We start from the raw sequence: 23,368 nt of genomic DNA, 5'->3' as shown, positions 1-23,368 counted from the left end.
CCTTTGAGGCGTACAAGTTATAGCCCACATTAGCTCACAGAATAACCTTTGTCATTTTTAGATTTAAAAAATGTCATTAAATCAAGGGTCTGTAGACTTTTTGTATCCATGGTAGTGCAGTCATATTTATTTAGCACATTTCATTCACAAGGCTATTCAGTGTGCTTTCCACAAACAAAGGCAAAACACGTACAAGCATTTACAAAAACAACAGTTTATGACATTCACAAGCAAAATATAGAAAACGAACATAGCTTACCAGCTATGTTCGTGACCAGAACGTACAATGACCAGAACGTACAATGACGCCATTTAAACACATTTAAAGAAAACCTGTTTAATTTAAAAGCAAAGTAAAGAAATAAAACTAGGCTTTAAAATATCTTTAAAATATATTTTGAATTGTTATGAAGACCTAAATCAAAGGCATGGGCAAAACTAAGACTATGGATAAAGTGCCGTCATGGAGAGAATAATCATACTACGTATAATGTTGATAGTGACGCACTTATAATATACTCTATGCAGTTATATTTATTAATATAAACCTTATAAACATACCCATAGTTAAAGAAATTGCATCATCATGGCCACGCAACCATGTTACATACTACTCAGAATGTATTCCGATGCCAACAACAATGGCGATGTATAGGTAAATAAAGTTTCTACAAAATGTTTTAAAATGGAAAGAATTTTGGAAATTTTGGTGTGAGTATGACGTTGCTAGAAACTAAATAAATTGTATAAAACAAGCATGCCATTACAGTCGGGTTTCCTTTAAATATTATCCAAACCTTATAAACACAAAACAGCAGCTATTCAAACGAATTGAATGATTTAATGAATCAATGACTGAATAAATAAATCAACTAGAGAAGACCATTTGCCAACTTTACCCAGGATTCAAGTCAAGTCGAGTACAACTTTATTGTCAAATGCGTTGTATGTGAAATTTCTTCCCATTAACCAGACAAGACAACAAGAGGAGCCGCTGCGGGTGCCCGCGCTGCCATCAAAAGAACAGTTAACATAAAATGACAAAATAATACGACACAACACATAAGGCATAAACAGTCGTGCATTCAGTCACCACAAACCAGGGGAGAGGAGGGGAAGGGAAAGAACGGAAGGATGGATTTGCTTCCCATTGTAGCACTCGATTGCCCGAATTTACCGTCAGTCAAAACCTACACTCCAAAGCACACTTTACGCTAGCCAACTGTAGACTGAGCTGTTTTTTAAAGTAAAAGCAATGCTCATCACGCGAGGTCTTTTCAGACCTTAAACATGAACTTTGTTGTGTCCATTTTCGCTTAATGTTTTGTCCAATTTTCGAATAGTATTATTAATATTGTTGTGTTTTTTTCAAGCCGAAATTGAGCTACTTTCAACCACGAAATTATATCTCTATTGCTCGACCTATTTTTATTTTGAAATGGTAAAACCGGATAAGGTATTTGTTATTACATATATCTTGACGTCAACTCCCCGTTTTCGTCACGGACGTATGTAAGCACGGCAGCTCCAAGAGCTCCTGAGACGGCAGGGACGGGAACCGCTATTCTCTCTCTCCCTCTCTTTCCATATCTCATTTCTCTGTGTTATCCTGCCCCTTGGAGAAAGAAAAAAACAACTCTCTATATAAATATATATCAGAGGGAGGTAGCCGAATCGTCACCGGCTAGAAACTCCGATGGATTAGTTTTAAATAACCCCTCCCGACACCTCCCACCTCCTCTCCGGTAAGCACGTTTCGTTTAATTTTCCCACTCACGAGTTGCATTTCAATTGCTTGCACTGCCGTTTGGTTTTTGTTTGTTTTCTTTAAATGGGAGACATATAGACTACATATATAAAGATCTATTAGCGCTAGGTGATGATGTTTTTGCAGTGGGATTTCCGCAGATGGGTTGGCTCTAGCGTTGCAGCAGCTGGGATGGGGATGCACTGCAGTCAGAGCCGCACCGAAAGCACACAACAAGGCCCCCGCAGACAGCCTCCTGTTGATTTAGCCGCAAATAATTGCCCCCCATTGCCAATCGAAGCTGCCCCTTAATCGGGTTATGTTTGTCAAGTGTGTGTAAAGGCGACACGTCCATTTTACACTGGAATCAAAACACTGATGATGATGAGGAAGGAGGAGGATGACTGAATAGACGGAGCAACGTGCATGCAGTCATAAACATAGTGGAGCAGGAGAAGTGGACGAACTACACACTTTCAGTAGAAGTACCGTTTTTAAAGTATGTGTACTGATTCTTTTCCTTTATATAAGTCCAGATGAAAAGTACAGGCGTCATCCACCCATTTATCCATCGATCCATTTTCAGTACCACTTGTCCTCATTCAAGCGAAGGGTGACCCACAATATCCTTTCCCAGTTGATTTTTGTGCAAGAGGCAGGTTACAAACTGGACTAGTCATAGCCCAATCGGAGAATTCTACTGTCGATTACATTGTTCCTTTCTCACATTGGTGAAACGCTATTTGCAGATTTGATTTTTGGAACCCGTCCTCCATTAGTCACTGAAAAACTCACATGACCACGATCTTTGTGTGCAAGCCAAAGCCCTGTCTAATGTAAAAGTAGTGCCTTACCCACATTTAGTGGCATCTATAGGCAGTTGTAAACTGCACTAGTGCTCCATGACTCTGTATATTTGTTTGTTTTTTCAGATCAGATGGAGTATTTTTGAATGCCAGTGTGGTTATCAGAATGAATCAATTATTCCGATTAATGACGTTGAGCAATTCTCTTATATAAGGCAATGGAAAGGGGGAATATCTTGATTTTCCCGCTACGTTCTCTCTCTCTTTACTTACATTTTTTTTACATCATCAACAGAAGTTGAATACTGCCGGCAACAAGTCTATTTTGAGAACGTCAGGAGTAGAAAGTATCATCAAGTATCAACCGTCCTGTGGGGAGTTTGCAATCTCAGGTGAAGATATGCGTGAAATAACATCAAAATAAAACAAAGAGAACGACACTTCATGGTAATGCTAACTGGCATCTATTTTCCAGGGCTGTAACGCTTTACACATTGGATTGAACACAAATTTTGCAGCGACCCACCAATGGATAATATAACAGGAGTCTTATATTCTTTATCCTTTGTCACGAATGGCCCATACTAGTGCTGTATTAACGAGCCGAGAGGAGTTGAGATGAACTGTACATCTGCCTGTGTTTGTGCGTCATTACTGTGTTTTTTTTCCATTAAGCGCAATCGTTTGAAGTGTTATTTTTCCTCATTAAAATACACACGCCATCCATTTTTGTCGACACTATTACCACTACTGTATTTTAATGTTGGTCTTTATGGTGATATTGTGGGTCACAAGTTCCACACTCACTTTGTTAAGAAGCACCGTTGGGCTTGATACCACACATCCACTTTGTGCGAGGCTCAGCTGTGAATTAATTTTTTTATAACTGGGTCTTTTCATGGCAATCACTTTGCAAGAGCAACACTGCCCGGCATTGTCCGGCTAATCTTGTAGCCTGTTGAAATGCAGCCATTGTCTTCTTGTTAATACACTGAATGAAGTCGCTTGTCTGACACAAGCAAATATTGTAACGATTCGGTGGGGCGGTGCCGCCATATAGTGGGAGATTGTGGAGTCGGGTCAACACGTGGCCCGAGAAGTGACGGTCACATTTTAGTCTTGCATTGCGCGGTTGAATAAGGTCACGTGTGACGTCAGTGGAAGAAGGGTTGTGGGAAGTGTGACCCCAGTCATGTGAGCGCAAAGGGACCCCTACGCTTCAAGCGGACGATTGTAAAATAACTATGATGACGCAGTTTATGAAGACCACAACTTTTTTATGCAAGGTTTTTATTGTGGTTGTTTTTAGAGATTGTAAATATTTGCTCTTGGTGTTTTATTTAAACACATAACTTGCTATAATAGAGAAAAACTGAGATCAACATGGGGGGTTTTCCGTGTAGGCTCACAGATACTAATGGGCAATGATCCTGTTGTCACTCCCCACCAAAAACAACACAGCTCAGTTGCGCAGTTGTTGGTTTTTCCCGATACAATACAGTGCCATTTTTCTTTCAGAAAAATCTGGGGGGGCGAAAAGAATGCAATTTCAAATCTACAAGAATTGAATTGAACTACTTTGTCAAGGCTTACTGCTAGCACGCGCTATTATCCACTTATTTGACTCATTTTGGCTGATCCACAGCTTGGTTTTTCAATGGCATATTGGAAAAATGCGGTTTTGTGCACGTTCTCTTTTGGCAGCTTCCATCTGTATTTCCATGAATGCCGCAGCACTTCTCAATTTACAAGAAAGACAAGATGTAAGACATGTGAATCCTTTTCAACACGAAGCATAATCTTTGCACCTCTGCCAGGGCCAATGGAATAGATATATATTTTTTGTGTGATGTTGTGGCAATGTTAAACATATTAGTCTCAGTGGCCTGCAGGCAGTAAGACATTAACGACGTCATAAAATGCATGGCTTGTGCGGTATGCTAATAGCAGCCGTGCAAAAGTGCAAAAGTAATGAGATTAGCAGTGCTCGTCAACATTATTCCACGCTATTATCAAAATTGTTTCACTGTATCTTGCACTGGATGTGACACACTGCGTGACCCTGACATGACTCGCCTTTTAATTTATTACATCGATCTCGCAGCTTTACTATAAATGGACTTGTATCTCATTCCGACTCCCGGCACTGTGCACACGTGTATGTGCGCTCATGCCGAATGAAGGCTTTTGTTTCAGTGAATTAATTTCCAGTTTAGAATGATCAACTGCCGTCTTTTGAGGCCCTGCATCCAAAATCACATCACATGTTATTACTTTTGTTAAAAGCTCATTATCACCAAAATGGCTTTCAAGCTTTTTTTTCCCCCCACCATGTCATGCCATGAGTGCGGCCTCTGCTCGGATATAATAAATACATTTGTCGGACTGTGCTTGCGTTTTCTTCTATGCCCCACTTCAATTCATTTCAGGATGATGTCTTTGAAGGGGGCATTAATTGGAAACTTTTTTTAAAGCATGTTCGACCAAAAAAAAAAAAAAAATTCTCACCCAGCAGAGAAAGAGTTTCCATACAACCTATATCAGGGGTGTCAAGCTCATTTGTGTCGCGGGTTACATTTTAGTTACCGTTTTCCTTGCAGAGCCGTAATGACTGAAACCATATATAGAAGTCAAAAAATAAATGTTTATTCATCCATTGTTTAAGTTATTGAAATAAGGGGTTTGGTAACAAGAAAATGCTTATAGTCTTACAAATTTTGATAGCGATTTTAGCAAGCATCATGAAAGTTGCCATTTTTTATTTGCTTTCACGGGCCACATAGAATCATATGGTGGGCCAGATCTGGCCCCCGGGCCTTGAGTTTGACACTTGTGACCTAAATGATCTTAGAGGTTCGGCGATTTCAGTGTTTTTAATCATCTCAGTTGTATTTGTTGCCTGGAGGAAAAACTCCACACAGGGAAGGCCGGAGCCAGAATTAAACCCATGACCTCGGCACTGTGAGGCAGTCGTGCCAACCAGTCAACCATGACATGAACAAAGGTTGGGGACTGCTGGTGTAAATGAGACCAAAGCCTCATTTTCAACCTCCATCTTGAGAATGATCGAGCACCATGTGAAGTTTTCTTTCTGCCTGTGTCTTAGGCTGAGAGTCTTCCCGACAATGTGGGTCAGGATAAAAATTGGACCCGGGCCACTTGTCACAAGAACTTGGACTCCTCGGAGGCATTAGAATAGCGTGACGTGTTCAGCTACAATGCTATCATCTGTTTTTCTTGGAGCGGGCGGGGGGGGGGGGGGGTTGTGGTTGTCATGACGTACTGTTTCTCTGCCACGCACAAAAAAAAAACAAAAACAAAACACCCGGCTTTCGTCTTGACATGTGGGTATTCATGGTAGCGTCATGTGTGTAACTGACTCCCGAGGGATAATTTGTCAGCTGCGACTTTTGATTATATTAACAAGTGGAAATGTGCGAAATCAGCCTGTTGCCTTCAAAGGCGCGCCCATAAATCTGTTCATCCGCTCCAAGGAAACTGTCCAAAAGACGCCGCGCACGACTGCGAGACACATTCACTGCAGTCACATGCCCACACAGACGTGATTCGTATGCGCGGCCAAATCACCAGAAAGACGGCGTATGTGTACAAATGGGACTCGATTGCCGAATGGCATTTGGGGACATTAACGCTCTGGTGGCCGCTGGCCTCTATTTTCTTTCAAGAACATCTTTGTTATTCCATATCGATGCTATTGCATTCTGAGATCTGTCGTTACACCCGCCTTTCTGATTCAGTGTTCATTCGCCTTGCGCAGTCCCCCCCCGCCCCCCCAGAATAAGCGTGGAACAAGGCCAAGGGGGCATTTTGGGCTGTTTTCGCTTGTAAATGCTAAACAGGGCCGAAGGAATTCAGTCACAAAAACTGTTTCTTTTGGCTCGTCACTGGCATGTCGGAGCGCCACTGTCATCCCCGTTACTGTACTGGAAACTATTTTCTCGATGGATGAGTTCAACATGAAGAATTTGGCACACTTTCTCGCAAGATAGTTGTCACGAGGTGAGCACGTCTTGACACAAGAGACACGTTACCATGGATGGACAATGGAGTCTTGAGCAAAAAAAGATTGCTCCTGTTGGCGTGTCGCCATCTTGAGTAACTAGAAACAATTAGCCATTGCCCAGTTCAACAGGCGATGAAATACAAATGAGCTGTCTGCCATCTTCGGCGGTTTTGAGCGTCTTATATGAGCCTTTCGGGAAGGAATGGTTCTTTCTTTGGGAGGGCGGCAAATAAGCAAACAGGCTTACTCATTCGCCGGTCCGTCATTTTTTTTCAAGCCCCATCCAAACTGTAATCGACAGCCAGTCAGTCGGCCATGTTGTTTCAACTGCGTTCCCGTCATCGCTTCTGTCAGTAAATGTCACCGATCTGCCTTATCCGTAAATATCACATCATGAGAGATCGCGCGAGCATGTCGGCTTCACAGTGCAGAGGTACCGGGTTCGATTCCAGCTCCGGCCTCCCTGTGTGGAGTTTGCATGTTCTCCCCGGGCCTGCGTGGGTTTTCTCCGGGTGCTCCGGTTTCCTCCCACATTCCAAAAATATGCATGGCAGGCTGGTTGAACACTCTAAATTGTCCCTAGGTGTGAGTGTGAGCGTGGATGGGTTGTTCGTCTCTGTGTGCCCTGCGATTGGCTGAAACCGATTCAGGGTGTCCCCCGCCTACTGCCCGGAGACAGCTGGGATAGGCTCTAGCACCCCCCGCGACCCTAGTGAGGATCAAGCGGTTAGGAAGATGAATGAATGAATGAATGAGAGATCGCGCGTTCTCTCACGGCCCAACGAGACCGAAGCGTGTGTGAGCAACGGGCACGTGTGACTGCGAGCGAAAGGATAACAAAAGCAAAAATGGCACGCCAAACTTGTAAATGCAATGGCGGTGGTGTAAAGTCTTCCGGCGGGTGTGGTTGTGGCTGCTCGAAAAATAAAGTGCAGCTTGTAAAAAGGCCTTAAGGGCGTGGTTTCTCAAAACGTACAACGATTGGTCGGGCACATTACAGCTTGGTGACAACTAATGAGAGGCATGACAAGATTCTGCCATTTCAAAGGCAAAACAGGTCCATGTCTTTGACTGGCTGTCAAATACACATTGGTGAATTTGTAGATTGATAATTGCCAACTTGGCGGCCCGGTAGTCCAGTGGTTAGCACGTGGGCTTCACAGTGCAGAGGTACCGGGTTCGATTCCAGCTCCGGCCTCCCTGTGTGGAGTTTGCATGTTCTCCCCGGGCCTGCGTGGGTTTTCTCCGGGTGTTCCGGTTTCCTCCCACATTCCAAAAACATGCGTGGCAGGCTGATTGAACACTCTAAATTGTCCCTCGGTGTGAGTGTGAGTGCGAATGGTTGTTCGTCTCTGTGTGCCCTGCGATTGGCTGGGAACCGATTCAGGGTGTCCCCCGCCTACTGCCCGAAGACAGCTGGGATAGGCTCCAGCACCCCCCGCGACCCGAGTGAGGATCAAGCGGCTCGGAAGATGAATGAATGAATGAATAATTGCCAACTTGCACAATAGAAAAAAACAAAACAAAACCGAATGACGGGGCCGAAAGTCAGGACATTTGTAGAAAGTCGGTGTCAGTGCATGAAGAAAAGATGATTCAGTACAGCTCGGCCACATTATGTTCTACTGTATAATTAGTTGCGCAGCTTAAAGTATGGTGTTTAATTTCAGCCTAATTGAAAGATTGTTCCGACGACGAGTTCGGAGCCTCCAAGGAAGCCGCTGAAATAATGGAACATTGAATCATAATTTCCCAACTGGCGTTGCCAGCTATCCTCAACCCCCCCACCCCCCACCGCCGCCCACCCCCTTCCTACTCATTCCTAATTTCGCGTATGTCGCCTCCTCAGAACCTAGAGAATGGGCTGCGTCCAATGTAAGGATAAAGACGCAGCAAAACTCACAGACGAGCGCGACGCCAGCCTCTCGCACCACCCGGGCTACCGTTATGGCGCCGACCCCACGCCGCAGCACTACCCCCCCAGCTTCGGGGTCACCAGCATCCCCAATTACAACAACTTCCACGGCGCAGGCGGAGCTACGCAGGGGGTAACCGTCTTCGGAGGCGTGCACACGTCCTCGCAGTCCGGCACGCTGCGCTCCCGCGGAGGAACAGGTGAGATTTCATCCGTAGAAAAAAACACACCCGCAAGGGGCTTTGACAGCTGTTTTCATTTAGATTCGGCTTCCGTGAGCGTTTGTACTCTGTGTTATTGCCGCAATTAAAAATGCTTGTGAAAATGTGTTGAGAGGCGCTGCCCGGAAGGCCTGAAAGCTGTTGTGATAATACAAGAGTGCTTGGTGATGAAGCTCAGAAACCGTTCAACCGTTGCAAAAAACAAGGCACATGGTGTGATGGTCGTCGTAAATATCCCATTTTTTTTCTCGGCCACAAACGAGTCACAGAACTTGCTCTGAAACCTCATTATCAGTGAAAAGAGGAAAAAAAAAAATCATCGGTGCCACTAGGGGGCCGTATACCACCAGCCCCCGAGTGAGTAATTTACACATCGTGGCAAATTCCCACTGGGCTGGACTGCAGTATCCACTGATGTAACGTAATCGGAATATTGTTCAAGCTATTTTAGACTGCTCTACTAATAAGCGAAACGCGGACGTAAACAATCGACAGCAGCATCTTGACCTTATGCAAGCGTTTGTAAAAATAATTGATGCCTTTTTTTTAAATACAGGCCTGGTACTCTCTGTAGTTGAGTCACTAAATTCAGCTGGTCACCTTGTGAGAAAGAAGTCCCTGAGCACAACTTTAACTCATTCATTCATTCATTCATCTTCCGAGCCGCTTGATCCTCACTAGGGTCGCGGGGGGTGCTGGAGCCTATCCCAGCTGTCTCCGGGCAGTAGGCGGGGGACACCCTGGATCAGTTGCCAGCCAATCGCAGGGCACACAGAGACGAACAACCATCCACGCTCACATTCACACCTAGGGACAATTTAGAGCGTCCAATCAGCCTACCATGCATGTTTTTTTGGAACGTGGGAGGAAACCGGAGCACCCGGAGAAAACCCACGCAGGCCCGGGGAGAACATGCAAACTCCACACAGGGAGGCCGGAGCTGGAATCGAACCCGGTACCTCTGCACTGTGAAGCCGACGTGCTAACCACTGGACTACCGGGCCGCCTCCCTGGGCACAACTTTAACTCATTCACTCCCAAAGACGTTTTTCAACGTCTTTTCAGACTTGGTCTAGAATTGGCTGGTACTGAATGAGTTTGAATGTGCTAAAAACGCTTTTGAAAAAAAAATCCGTCTGAAAGTGCTTGTGCTTTTGCATAAATCCATCAAGCCAAACCGTGAGCTCTACGCCAAGTGCAGGAGTCAAACCCATGTCAGAGTGTTCGTCTCTGTAAACCAAAATGGTGGCCTGAGTTTACTATTTATACCTGCTTCCACCACTTCCTAAAAGCCAGAAGAAGTCTCTTTGGCACAGGAGCGTCAAAAAAAAATTTGTTGACTTTACTAAACCGAAATAAAATGCCATGCGTCAGCAAGTCCTACTTATAGTGGCACATTGCAAACCACGTTAACAGTTTGAGTGCCAGCTTGCAGAAACTCTGCCCTACTTTTCGGGATTAACGAATGAGCCGAAACTAAGCCCGTCACCTCCGAAACATTTTGTTTTGCCATTACACGCCATTCCTAATAGATTCATCGAGCCAGCGCAAGATGGATGTCCTCTAGTTGCGAGTTAATGGAAAACAGCGTGACCCAAATGATCCCTGGAGCTCTGTCAAGCACATCTGAGGACGAGTAAAGCAGAGACGCGACACAAGCGCGTGTTGCGTTACATGTATACGGGTGCATAAATTAACACCAGCTCTGACTTTGAAGTCGACGCACTTTTTCTCTGCCGTCAACAAATGATTGAACTGAATCCTTACTCTGTGTGAAAAAGTCACCGTCGCACCGTCCGCCGCATCCGGTGGGGCACTGCCCTTCGAAAAAAAAAAATCGCCACTGCTGGTGTTGAGTGATGGCGATTGCAACCAGATGACATTCTGTCGGTAGTTCCTTCCATATTCCAGACCTGCTGATTCAATGACAAAAACATAATACGGCCATAGCGCGGGATAAAAGGAAACAATAACACTAAAGATCAGAAGCCGCGTGTCGTTTGTGAAATAAAGCAGCAAATGAGATGAAAAGGGGTGTGGGGGGAAGTGCGGGAGGCATTGACATTTCAGTGCCGCATATGTTCAGCATACGGACTGACCCAATGATGGAAACCACAAGAAAAAGCCGACCATGCCACGGCCAGACTTATCACGAGCCCTGCCGAGGTGGCAGCAGACCGAACCCTGACCACCCTTCTCGTCCTCTCCCAGTAATGACATCCACAGGCCCCAAAAAACAAATCGACATTGACTCGAACCTGGCGCATAAGATGGAGCAAGTCCATCTGCAAAATCAGTCCCTTAGCGATGTGGCTTGGTTCTGCTTACAGGGGTGACGCTGTTCGTGGCTCTGTACGACTACGAAGCTCGCACCGACGATGACCTCAGCTTCAGGAAAGGGGAGAGGTTCCAGATCCTCAACAGCACGTAAGCTTGAAAACATCTGCGGGACAGCACTTGAGGGCGGAGCTCCGATCGCATGATCAATCTGGAAATGGCACGCGAGGAGACCACTGGCAAATGTATTTGGGGTGGGGAAAAAAAGTTGTGAAGGTCACAAGATAGAACAAGTCATCGTTGGGTCGGAGCCGGAGAACAATTTCGACACAAATATTTGTTTAAAAAAAAAAAAAGGGAGGGGACGATTTAAGGCATTTAATGTATATCACAAATCTATTTACAAATGAAGCTCATCGACCCATTTTGAATCCACTTCATGTTTCACGTCATTTAATTATTATTATTTTGCTCTGTAGCAGATATGAGAACGCACATGAGAAGTATTCCACTTGTTTTGTTCGCAGTCATGTCATGCCACATATTTGTGCTGATTGCAAGCCAAGGTTCTTTGTGCTCAAATGTAAGGATTGGCATTTGCTGGCCGGCACACTCGGGGCAAATAGAGACAACACAAATATTTGCAAATGAATGCCTACTCTGGATGAAATGTAAAACATTCGCAATAGTAGCTAACACGGCAAAAATGGGCGGTTAGCCTTATGAGAAGAACTTTGAAACATTTTGTAATGAATGCCTACTCCGGATGAAATGTGAAACATTCGCAATAGCAGCTAACAGGGCAAAAATGTGCGGTTATCCTTTTGGGAAGAACTTTGAAACATTTTGTAATGAACGCCTACTCCGGATGAAATGTAAAATATTCGCAATAGTAGCTAACAGGGCAAAAATGTGCGGTTGGCCTTTTGAGAAGAACGAAACATCTCTGTAAAGAATGCCTACTCTGGATGAAATATAAAACATTAGCAATAGCAGCTAACAATGTTAATACAGTATGTGCGGTTAGCCTTTTGAGAAGAACGAAACATCTTTGTAAAGAATGCCTACTCCGAATGCAATATATAACATTAGCAATAGCAGCTAACAATGTTAATATGTGCGATTATCCTTTTGAGAAGAACTTTGAAACATTTTGTAATGAATGCCTACTCCGGATGAAATGTAAAACATTCGCAATAGTAGCTAACAGGGCAAAAATGTGCGGTTAGCCTTTTGAGAAGAACGAAACATCTTTGTAAAGAATGCCTACTCTGGATGAAATATAAAACATTAGCAATAGCAGCTAACGATGTTAATATGTACGGTTGGCCTTTTGAGAAGAACGAAACATATTTGTAAAGAATGCCTCCTCCGGATGAAATATAAAACATTAGCAATAGCAGCTAACAATGTTAATATGTGCGGTTATCCTTTTGGGAAGAACTTTGAAACATTTTGTAATGAATGCCTACTCCGGATGAAATGTAAAATATTCGCAATAGTAGCTAACAGGGCAAAAATGTGCGGTTAGCCTTTTGAGAAGAACGAAACATCTTTGTAAAGAATGCCTACTCTGGATGAAATATAAAACATTAGCAATAGCAGCTAACAATGTTAATATGTGCGGTTATCCTTTTGGGAAGAACTTTGAAACATTTTGTAATGAATGCCTACTCCGGATGAAATGTAAAACATTCGCAATAGTAGCTAAGGGGGCAAAAATGTGCGGTTAGCCTTTTGGGAAGAACTTTGAAACATCTTTGTAAAGAATGCCTACTCTGGATGAAATATAAAACATTAGGAATAACAGTTAACAATGTTAATATGTGTGGTTATCCTTTTGGGAAGAACGAAACATCTTTGTATAGAATGTGTAGCGTTTTGGATTGATTGCCAGTCGACCTGCACGGCTCCAAAGCGCCTCTCACTTCCTGTCTGTCGTCGTTCCGTACAGAGAGGGTGACTGGTGGGAGGCCCGTTCCCTTACCACAGGTGGAACTGGTTACATTCCCAGTAATTACGTCGCTCCGGTGGACTCCATCCAAGCCGAAGAGTGAGTATGATTTTTGTTTTTCTTCTCCCTTTCATATATGACACTAGCAAAGCTTTTCATTAATATTTCAGTCTTCATCTGACAGCATGTGCCGTGAGAAATGAAAGATAAATGTTTGAAAGGCGTGACGCTTTATAGTCACTTTATTTCCACAGCTGGTATTTTGGTAAACTGGGCCGGAAGGATGCCGAGCGACAGCTGTTGTCCAACAGCAACGCCAGAGGCACCTTTCTCATCCGGGAAAGCGAAACAACCAAAGGTACACATGCCAACTTTTTCCGGAAACATGCGTCGCAAAAGCAACATAGCCAAAGACCTCAGAGTGCCATTAAACACACACACACACAATTGTATCAAAACATAGAGTTCCGTAATTACATATTGATACCACAAAATGATAGCGGAGGACTACTTTTGTCTAAATGGAGCTCCTCAATTCACTTCCACACCAAGATGCCACCAGTTGCACCAAACCAAAACAATATTGTTCTGTACTGTTTTGAAGGAATGAAACAATGAAAAAAAAAAAACAAACCTGCAAATTTGCGAACGCCAAGTCGTGAAAATGCAAGGGCTTGCTGTTTTAATTAAACATTAGCTTTAGCGTTATTGAATTTTAGTTTCGTAAAGGGTGACATTTTGAGCTTGAAACAAATGAATTCACTCGACTTCTTATGGGACAATGTTGCAAATTTCGCCGTACTTGAATGACTTACACATGTGGCTTTTAAAGACGCCCATCTACTTTGTGTGTGGTCTCGGTTCCAGGGGCTTACTCCCTCTCCATCCAGGACTGGGACGACATCAAGGGAGACCATGTCAAACACTACAAGATTCGCAAACTGGACAGCGGCGGTTACTACATCACCACCAGAGCCCAGTTCGAGACACTCCAGCAACTTGTACACCACTATTCCGGTGAGTTTTCGCCAAGAGTCTACGTTTGGATCGACGCCACATCGTACGGCACATCACAGATGCGCGTCTCCTTCGTGTCTCCCGCAGCGAGGGCGGCGGGGCTGTGCTGCCGGCTGATCGTGCCCTGCCACAAGGGCATGCCCCGTCTGACCGACCTGTCCGTCAAAACCAAAGACGTGTGGGAGATCCCGCGGGAGTCGCTGCAGCTCATCAAGCGACTCGGCAATGGGCAGTTCGGGGAGGTCTGGATGGGTAAGTCATCCTGAGAAAATTTACCGACAGCAGCAACTTTTAATAGAAAATTTGTCACCAAAATGACTGTTTACTGATTGAGCGGTATTCATTTCATAAGATGCGATTGTGGTTTTAATATAAAATTCAGTTTCAAATAATAACAATGTTTTTTTAATATACAGTTGGATGAGATAGCATTGAATTAAACTCTTAAATGCAATTCCTTCCGTGGAAAAATGTTGGCTATTTGTGGGCCCAATCCCCAGTGAGGAATAAAAAAATAACTTGCTTAAAATGATTGGTTCATCTGCTGATCGGTGATTGGTTTTATCTTTTTAAGCTCGCTGATCGGTGGTCATCTCAATCATGTGAAGCCTATTAATTGGTTCCCTGCGAGTGGCAAAATATTGGGGGAAAAAATGGATAAGATGCAATGCAATTCTACACCACTGCAAATTTGAATCAATTTTAGCTGCCGTAAATTTTTTGCATGTTCTTTTTAAAACCGCACTCACCGTCACATCGTGCAGTTCTACCAATTTGAGCAGTTTTTAATTTAATAGTTTAATTTCAAGATTTTTTTAAACTTCATTTCTATTCCGTTTTATGATTGTTTTATTTTACGTTGTATTTTGGGGCTGTTTCGTTTTGATCCTTGTTCTCTTTTATCATCCTTTAATTTGTATAACTTTTTTTTTAATGACGCCAAACTTTCGATTGCATTTTAAAACAGCTCTCCGTGTGTTCCACTGCAGTCAAGCAGTACAACGCTGCGAGCTACAGCCACAATCATAAAAATACAGTGAAATAAACACGCTCATCAAAATGGTGTCACTGTAAAAATAAAAGCCTTTGGATTCGTTTTATGAACATGAAGAGTTGGGACGAAATGAGGAGGACGAAAGTGTTCAGTGAGCATCCAAACAATCTGTAACTGTTGGCATTTTGCAGGCACGTGGAACGGCACCACCAAGGTGGCGGTGAAGACCTTGAAGCCGGGCACCATGTCGCCAGAGTCCTTCCTGGAGGAGGCGCAGATCATGAAGAAGTTGCGGCACGATAAACTGGTGCAGCTGTATGCCGTGGTTTCCGAGGAGCCCATCTACATCGTCACCGAGTACATGAATAAAGGTACTGCGGGATGGCATCGAGATTAGCCCCCCCACCCCACATGTCGTGTACCTAATTCATGGGCGCATAGGAACCACTCAGTAGGTGTCGTCTACATATAGAACATGTGCCAAGGCCAACTCTGACAAGAGCGATGACAGCAGGCGGGCTCCCCGAGCTTCGTCAGTCGCCAATAAAGCGTAACTTTAGTGGCACCAATCCCAGCACGGATCTCACGTCACTTGTTTTTCTTCTCCCTTTCTGTTCTGTTGTTCTGGCTCAAAACACACGCAGCGTCAGACTTGATTTTACGGCAGCTCGGTGCTGCTTGCTGCTGCAGGCTGATTCAAAAGAAAAAAAAATTGTACAAGAAGTTAAATATCATGTCAGAGCAGCTTTTTGCAAGGGGACCGTGTGTGTGTGTGTGTGTGTGTGTGTGTGCGTGTGTGTGTGTGCGCGCGTTTGTGTGTCTGTATGAGAAAGGCAGCCAAATGCCGAGGAGTGAAATTCAAGGGAAAATACACGTGCCAGTCAGGTGCTTTGTGACTCCTCCCACAGGGCATGGCTCGGCCAATCATTTCTTCAAAACAGCTTTTTGCGAGTGGGTGTGTGCAAGTGGTGAAGAGCGAAATTCAAGCAAAATACACACGCCCAGTCGCACAATTTGAAACTCCTCCCCGATTACATTTTTTATTCCCAGTACTGTAGTTTTTTATGAGTGGAGTGAGTTTTTTTTGTTTTGTTTTTTTTGGTGAGGCACGCAAGCAATGAGAAGAGAAGTCAAGGAAATCCAGAGAGCAGTCACAAGCGTCGTAATGTTTATTCAGAGAAGTTCAAGGGAAAAACGCAGCCTGTCACTTGCATTCTGATTGCGTGGTGCATTGCCTTAACATTCTCTCCTAACCATTTGCACACCTAACGAGCACCAACTCACTGTACTTGCATAAAAACAAAAATTATAATAAAATAAAATTAAATGGCCGTACTAAGCCTTTGATTGGCTGGAGTTGTGACATGAGGGAGGATTTACAATTAATGTGACTATTCTGCATATTTCCTTGACTTTTCTCTTCACCGCTTGCCCACCTTGCACTCACCCACTCGCTCCACTTGCAAAAAAAAACAAACAAACCCAACAACAACAAAAAAAAAAACAGAGTGTTTATTGACAATTTAACAGTAATTAAAAGAGTTAAGAGACACAAATGATGTTGCACTTTCTCTATTTCAGGGAGTTTGCTCGACTTCCTCAAAGACGGAGAAGGGCGGGGCCTGAAACTTCCGAATCTGGTGGACATGGCGGCTCAGGTATAAAATCAAGGCTATGACTTTTCACCGCTGTTCTTCAAACTGTTCGACAAAACAAGACGTTACAAAAACGCTTTGTAATTCGTAGGGTTGCCCGTGAAGTCCACTTCCAAACCGAATGACGGTGCGCTTATGTGCGTTTGTGAATTGTGATGAAACCAAATAACCGAGTCGACTTCCCAGGTGGCAGCCGGCATGGCGTACATCGAAAGGATGAACTACATCCACAGGGATCTGCGCTCTGCCAACATCCTGGTCGGAGACAGTCTGGTGTGTAAGATTGCTGACTTTGGTCTGGCCAGGCTCATTGAGGACAACGAGTACACAGCGAGACAAGGTAGATGACGCTAATGCAAATGGATTCACTCCAACCATCTTCTCAAAATGGTTGTCCAGAGGTGATGTGTTCAGGTGTTGAGCGTCTGTTATTGCCATTTTGGGGGATTTTCACAAATGAGCTTTGCCGTTTGAGGTGTCTGGGAAAGAAATGCACATGCAGTCGCGGCGTGGCAACGCCGCAAAACGACGCCATAACACGTTGGCGTCTCAGAAAGGCAAAGAAACAAACAGATTCCTAGATTTGGGTGGAAAAAATTCCGATACCAGATTAACTGGCCATCACTCGTGCTCCCCCTTCAAAAGACATTCCCTCTTTTTGAAGGATAGGAATAAAAATGTATTGTGTTGTATTGCTTGAATGTTTTTTTGGGGGGGAAATTTATTCCATGACCTTGAAAATGTAAGTGCCACTTTTGGTCAACAAAAAAATGCTAGGTTGACTTTTAAAAAAAATTTTCAGTTTTATTTTATTTATTTTTTTAATCATTTGTAGGTGCAAAGTTTCCAATTAAGTGGACTGCACCCGAGGCGGCTTTGTACGGGAAGTTCACCATCAAGTCCGACGTGTGGTCCTTCGGCATCTTGCTGACAGAGCTTGTGACCAAAGGCCGGGTGCCCTATCCAGGTGCGTGTGCTCTGATTTTTTTGTTTTTTTTTTCATATTCATGCGTCGTGTGTGAGCGTTGTGTTCTGTAGGATGGGAAAATGATAGTCAACGTACTTTTTGGGGGGAGTGGCGGGGGGGGCACTGCTCTAGTCCTAATCCAGTGCTCTTGTAGTTCTTCTTTTGTCCCCTCGAGTCATCCTCACGTGCACTTCTATTCGTTCTCCAGTACTCCTCGAGTAACACTTGTCCTGCTCGAGACCAGCTCCCGAGCCCTTCCCTGCTTTTCCGGAGTCCTCCTGTAGTCCTCATTCAGTGCCCTCGTAGTACTCCTTTGCAACAGACAAAATAGCCAAAGATGGCCGCAAGCTAAACCGAAATCGGTTCAACACTAAAAATAGACGGTGGACCACTTTCCGTGTTGCGCGTGAGTGAGTTTTTCATGAATTATTAAATGTGGAACTCTGCGTACTTCACTCCTGTCTCTGAAGAGATCACACTTTAGTTTGGTTAGTGATGTAATCCGCAGGTTTTGTCCTATTGGGACAACATCACAGTTTGACTTTCTTCAAGATCTTATCATAACATAAAGCATGGGAGTACTACTTCCTGGTGGTAGAAAGCCACTGACTCCCGTTGACTTGAGCAGACGTCATAGTCCCTAAAAGGTTGAAATTTTTTGTTATTTAGTTTTTGTTTTTTTTTTTAACTCTGGGCGGCTCGGTGGTCCAGTGGTTAGCGCGTCAACCTCGCAGTGCAGAGGTCATGGTTTCGATCCCGGCTCCGCCCTCACTGTGTGGAGTTTGCATGTTCTTCCTGTGCCTGTGTGGGTTTTCACCGGGTGCTCCGGTTTCCTCCCACATTCCAAAAACATGCATGGCAAGTTGTCCCGAGGTATGTGTGTGTGTGTGTGTGTGTGTGTGTGTGTGTGTGTGTGTGTGTGTGTGTGTGTGTGTGTGTGTGTGTGTGTGTGTGTGTGTGTGAGCGTTGGTTGTTCGACTCTGTGTGCCCTGCGACTGGCTGGCAACTGGTTCAGGGTGTCCCTTTTACTGCCCGAAGACAGCTTGGAAAGGCTCCAGCACGCCTCGCGACCCTTGTGAGGATAAAGCGGTTCAGAAAATAGATGGATGGATGGAAAAAACTCTATTTTGGGGGGCGGGAAGTTCTCCTACTCCTCCCAGATCTGTGATTGGCCATTCTCATTTTTTGTTTTTTTACTTGCTGATCAGTTCCAGAATCCTGATCGTTTTAAAGCCTCCTTTTAGTTTCACTTCAGCATAAGGACCATTGTGGCATCGATAATACACCATTTGTATGTTGTATGAAGCTTCAGTGCCTGACCTACATTACACAGTGAACAGAAAACAATATGTAACCACAATGATCCGTTCCAGTCTGAATACGATCGCGCTTTCTGTTTTTCTTTCCGACGATGACGCCAAGCACCAAAATGCACTTTTTCCACCAGTACAGAAATCACCGTTTGACTACTAAAGGCATCACATCTCCCCTTTCCCCTTCCCTGTGTGGTCCAGGCATGAACAATCGCGAAGTGCTGGAGCAGGTGGAGCGGGGCTACCGCATGCCGTGCCCACAGGACTGCCCCACATCGCTCCACGAGCTCATGGTGCAGTGCTGGAAGAAAGACCCCGAGGAGAGGCCCACCTTTGAGTACCTGCAGGCCTTTTTGGAGGACTACTTCACTGCCACCGAGCCTCAGTACCAGCCGGGGGATAATCTCTGAGTGGCTTTTCCCAACTGTCCAGCAGAGGGAGCCACATACCCTGCTATCCTCTTTCTTGCACCCAGGTGACAAAAAAAAAAAAGTTGGTCTCCCAAACTCTTCCAAGCCACCAACACGCACACCACACACACACACACACACACACACACACACACATACAGAAAGGCAAGATGACTGTAAGGAGGGACATGGGCCTGCAATGGATGCAAAAAGACGACGGTGAGCTGTGTAACTTGTACATAGTGTAAATACAAAAATTGCTTGTTTACTTCTTTCTGTTGGTTCCATTCGACATTCTACTTTTTGATATTTTTGGAAGCAGTTAATTTAAGGTGCATTGTAGGAAAGCTTGTAGGTAGACTGAAAAGATCAATTAAGGAGCTTGCCCACGTTCCTCCATTTTGTTTTTTTTTCTTCTTTTTTTTGTGTCGAATCATCAGAATGATGCGCAAATGTTAACGCCTTGAGGTTGACAATTTAATGTCACCATCCTGTGTAGGATTCCTACTTTCAATTCGGGCATATTTCCTTGTAGGAGTGCATGTGAGACTATGTTCATGCTGCAGGGCACGATGGCCAATTAGGATCTATTTATTTTATTTATTTATTTTTCTTCAATTCAAACTTTGTATGTACTCGTTCACATTACAAAAACAAATGCGACATCGAGTGACACACACACACGCAAAAACAACAACAACAACAACAAAACGATGATCACAGCGTTGACGGAAGTTAATAAAATCATGCGCATCGTGGCTCATTTGAGAATGACAGATGAACACACCCGGAGCAAGTATACCTATACGTACGAAGAGGCCGTGGTCGGATTTGAAAAAAATAAAAATAAATCATAATTGTAGTCTTCACATCACATGAAAAAAAATGTGATACAGATCTCACATGGGCCAAAAATGGGAATAACCTGCAGTTTGAACATAGTCTATGTACGAGCCCTGGAATTCACTCATAATGGCTGCTTCAAACAAGTCAACTTTTTTTTGTGCGTCCTGACGTGTCCACCCAATTTGTTTCAGTTTTTTTTCTTTCTTTTTTTTTTTTAACTTTCAACCAGCACTACTGAATGAGTTTTTGGAGGTCTTGTTTGAAACACCTAAAATATTACCACCACTTTCAATAGAACGATCACGCTTGGCTAAATTGTTCAGCTTTGCGACACCCCTTCCTAGCTGCGCGGGTAATGTGGTTAAACCATAGCTCGGGTTTAGGTTTTGGAGCACCGTTTTTGAAGGAGCCACCAAATCCAGGATGGCACGGCATGACGAGTCGAACCAAGATGTGAGTTCCTCTGTGTTAGACGAGGGTACGCCAAAGGTTATTAAAGGCATAAGAGAAACCACTAGCAGTGCGAGGGTTAAAAATTCGGCGTTTACAACTAGGAGCGCCAGATTTCACAGCACCGTGCGATAAGACTACGTCAAATAAAACTGCCATGTGATCAGAAATCCCATTTTCAAGGACTTCCAGATTTGACACCGGTAGACCATGAGCAAGGACAAGGTCTAAAATATGTCCTTGTTCATGTGTCGGGCTGGTCACATACTGTACAAAATTAAAAGAGTCGATAAGTCTTTTGCTAGCGTTTTTCCAATATTAAAATCCCCCATTAGGAGGATATGATCATAACTCAGCCTGATTTCCGCAAGAAAGGTTGAAAAGTCGCTTTAAAAGTCTTTGTTGTATTTAGGAGGACGGTAAATGACAGCACAAGGCACCGGGAAAACACGACCAACTTCAAAGAAGGTTGCTTCAAAGCTGGTGGCCGATGTGGTGAATGTGCACCGTTTACATTTGAAATCGTTACCTCCACCACGGCCTGGTGTCCTCTGGGTATCAAGGAAACCACAGTCGGGTGGCAACAATTCAATCAAAGCGTTGTACTCACCAGTAACTGCCCAAGTCTCCGTCAGACACAGAAAATCCAAGTCATTGGAAAGGAGTATTTCCTTTCCGATGATTTGGATTTTCCAATTACAGACTTTGTCTTTTTTTTTTTTTAAGTCTCTTGCAACTAATTTGTTGGTCCACTCACGATAGATATGCCCACCAAATTTTACATTGTGAAATCAAACTGGCTTGAGGGGCTGAAATTTTAAAGACAAGTCTGTTTTGGAGGGACCCCCTTGAAACAGTCCGAATGAAGTGGACACTTTGAACCAAAATGGCAGACTTCATGTATCTCTTCAGGCGTGGGTTCTTTGGAGTTTTTTTTTTTTCTGGTATGCCTACCAAATTCCATGCTATGAATTGAAATCTGCTTTGGCGGCTGAATTTGATGGGGAGTTTGTATTTGAAGTACCCCCAAAGTGGCTCATTTGAGCCAAAATGGCGGACTCCAGTGTGTTGGTTTTGTTTTTTTTTGTTTTTCTGGCAGGGCTTCTTGACACTTTTACTGTAAATGGGTCTTCTCATGCCAGACATGCCTTCCATATTTCACGTTGCTCTGACAACGGCTTTTGGGACTGAATTTTCCAACTCTGTAAACCCAGTCTATTCAAGAAGGACTCCTGGAAACGACCCAAAATGGCCGCTTCAAGCCATAGGGTGGACTTCCTGTTTCTTTTCAGCCATGACTTCTTTGAGAGTCTTTTGTGGGGCGACTCACAATAGAAATGGCTATCAAATGTCACGTTGCTGAGTAAAACCGGCTTTGAAGGGCAACGTTTTCTTTGTATTGTTTTCTACTAAGTTCATTGAATATTAACATGACCGCTACATGTACTATCGCTAATACTGCTCCTTTTCATTTTTCTCAAAGGAACTCCGATGTACTTATAATACCTGTTCTTGCCTTTTCTCCTCTTGTGTAAGACTCTCCTATCGTAAAAGCAGGGTTTCCTCAAACTGGATGCATTCCATAATTACATCGCAATCAAAGACACTGTGTGCTTGCTTGTTGATCAATGAATTGCCCGATGCCAGTTTGGGAAACCCTGCTGCAAGGAAATGTCTTCTACTAATTGCCTAGTGAACTCTTCCGCCCTGCCTCGCCACAAAGTGCAAATTCAAGCACTTGAGCGGCCATGCAAACAAGCAAAGAAATGTTTTGTTTTGTTTTTTGTAGCTGCCACTTAGAGAATGCCAAACATGTGTTCGAGACCAAACACGTTTCCATCCTTTCAGAGCATTGATGCCTCCAGCGCTTGGGAGCATTCCATGTCAACCTTTCCCGTGCGTGTCTTTTACCTTGTTTTACTGTATCTGTCGTTATAATTTATTGTCTTATGATCTGTACATGGTTTGAAATTAAACACAAACACACACAAAAGAAAAAAAAAAAAAGAATTGCCATGTAGCATTTTGTTACGTCCTCTTTTGCAAAACCGCTGCGGAAATGTCAGCGGTGTGTGTGTGTGCGCTCCAGCCGTTTTGTTTTCTTCCCCTCTGGGCTTCATGTCAATCACTTAAAGCCAAAATGACTGAACTGTATGCAAATCAGCAACTACGGCGTGTCCATAAGCCACAAAAACAAGGACGGATAGCGTTTCGTTGACTGTCATGGCTGAACGTAGTTTTTAATCGATGAATTGTTTGTATTGCGCAAAGGAGACTTTTAAAATAACATATGCAACATTTGAAGAGCCAAATGTTTGATGTGGAAACAGCCCCGAAAACATTTTACCGTCAACGTATATCGTAGCTTAATCATTACATCATTTTTCAAAATTAATACATGTGCATGAAAAAAGATATTCCCTTGTCAAATGGTGCCACTCATCATTTTATTTGAACCCTTTCATGCACCCTTGTAACCTGCGAACATGACAAGCTGTCCACTGTCGTAACCGCTGTCCCCGAAAGCGTTAAAAGTCAAACAAATATGTTGGAAATGTCCGTGGAATATCATCACAAAAGTTATTCTAATAAATTCAATTCATTCTTATAAAATCATTATTGTTGTTTAATATGTATTAAACACACGTGTGTACTACTCTAGACTGCTTTTCACAAAAAAAAAACAGTAAACCACACTAAAGACATCCTTTTATTTTTCTTTTAGTGCTGTAGTACTTATACAATCAACAATGCAGATTATTTTGACTATTT

At 43.7% G+C, this 23,368-nt stretch overlaps 1 protein-coding gene across 2 annotated transcripts; it reads left to right on the top strand.

The window, feature by feature from the left end:
- Nucleotides 1–1,487: 1,487 nt before the first annotated feature.
- On the top strand, nt 1,488–22,871 carry LOC127614196 (tyrosine-protein kinase fyna). 2 transcript variants are annotated; one of them, XM_052085382.1, is made up of 12 exons: nt 1,491–1,745; nt 8,427–8,692; nt 11,044–11,140; nt 12,945–13,043; nt 13,199–13,302; nt 13,812–13,961; nt 14,049–14,213; nt 15,147–15,326; nt 16,537–16,613; nt 16,797–16,950; nt 17,446–17,577; nt 19,092–22,871. In XM_052085382.1, the coding sequence occupies exons 2-12, from the start codon at nt 8,437–8,439 to the stop codon at nt 19,298–19,300; spliced, it is 1,623 nt and encodes a 540-aa protein (XP_051941342.1). In that variant the 5' UTR covers nt 1,491–1,745; nt 8,427–8,436; the 3' UTR covers nt 19,301–22,871. The 2 variants fall into 2 exon arrangements, with proteins under 2 accessions (XP_051941341.1, XP_051941342.1); XM_052085381.1 differs by having other exon boundaries at nt 1,488–1,745; nt 13,812–14,213.
- The last annotated feature ends 497 nt before the right edge of the window (nt 22,872–23,368 follow it).

Source organism: Hippocampus zosterae, chromosome 14, assembly GCF_025434085.1.
Source record: "Hippocampus zosterae strain Florida chromosome 14, ASM2543408v3, whole genome shotgun sequence".
NCBI lineage: Eukaryota > Metazoa > Chordata > Actinopteri > Syngnathiformes > Syngnathidae > Hippocampus > Hippocampus zosterae.
Note: the sequence above shows the minus strand (reverse complement) of the source record. Positions and strands in the feature narration are given on the sequence as shown.

Excerpts from the sequence above, each read along its gene's own strand:
- LOC127614196 (XM_052085381.1), top strand. The coding sequence starts at position 8,437 with ATGGGCTGCGTCCAATGTAAGGATAAAGACGCAGCAAAACTCACAGAC. Across the intron at positions 11,141-12,944 it reads TTCCAGATCCTCAACAGCAC|AGAGGGTGACTGGTGGGAGG; the intron begins GTAAGCTTGAAA and ends CGTTCCGTACAG. Across the intron at positions 16,614-16,796 it reads TGGTGGACATGGCGGCTCAG|GTGGCAGCCGGCATGGCGTA; the intron begins GTATAAAATCAA and ends TCGACTTCCCAG.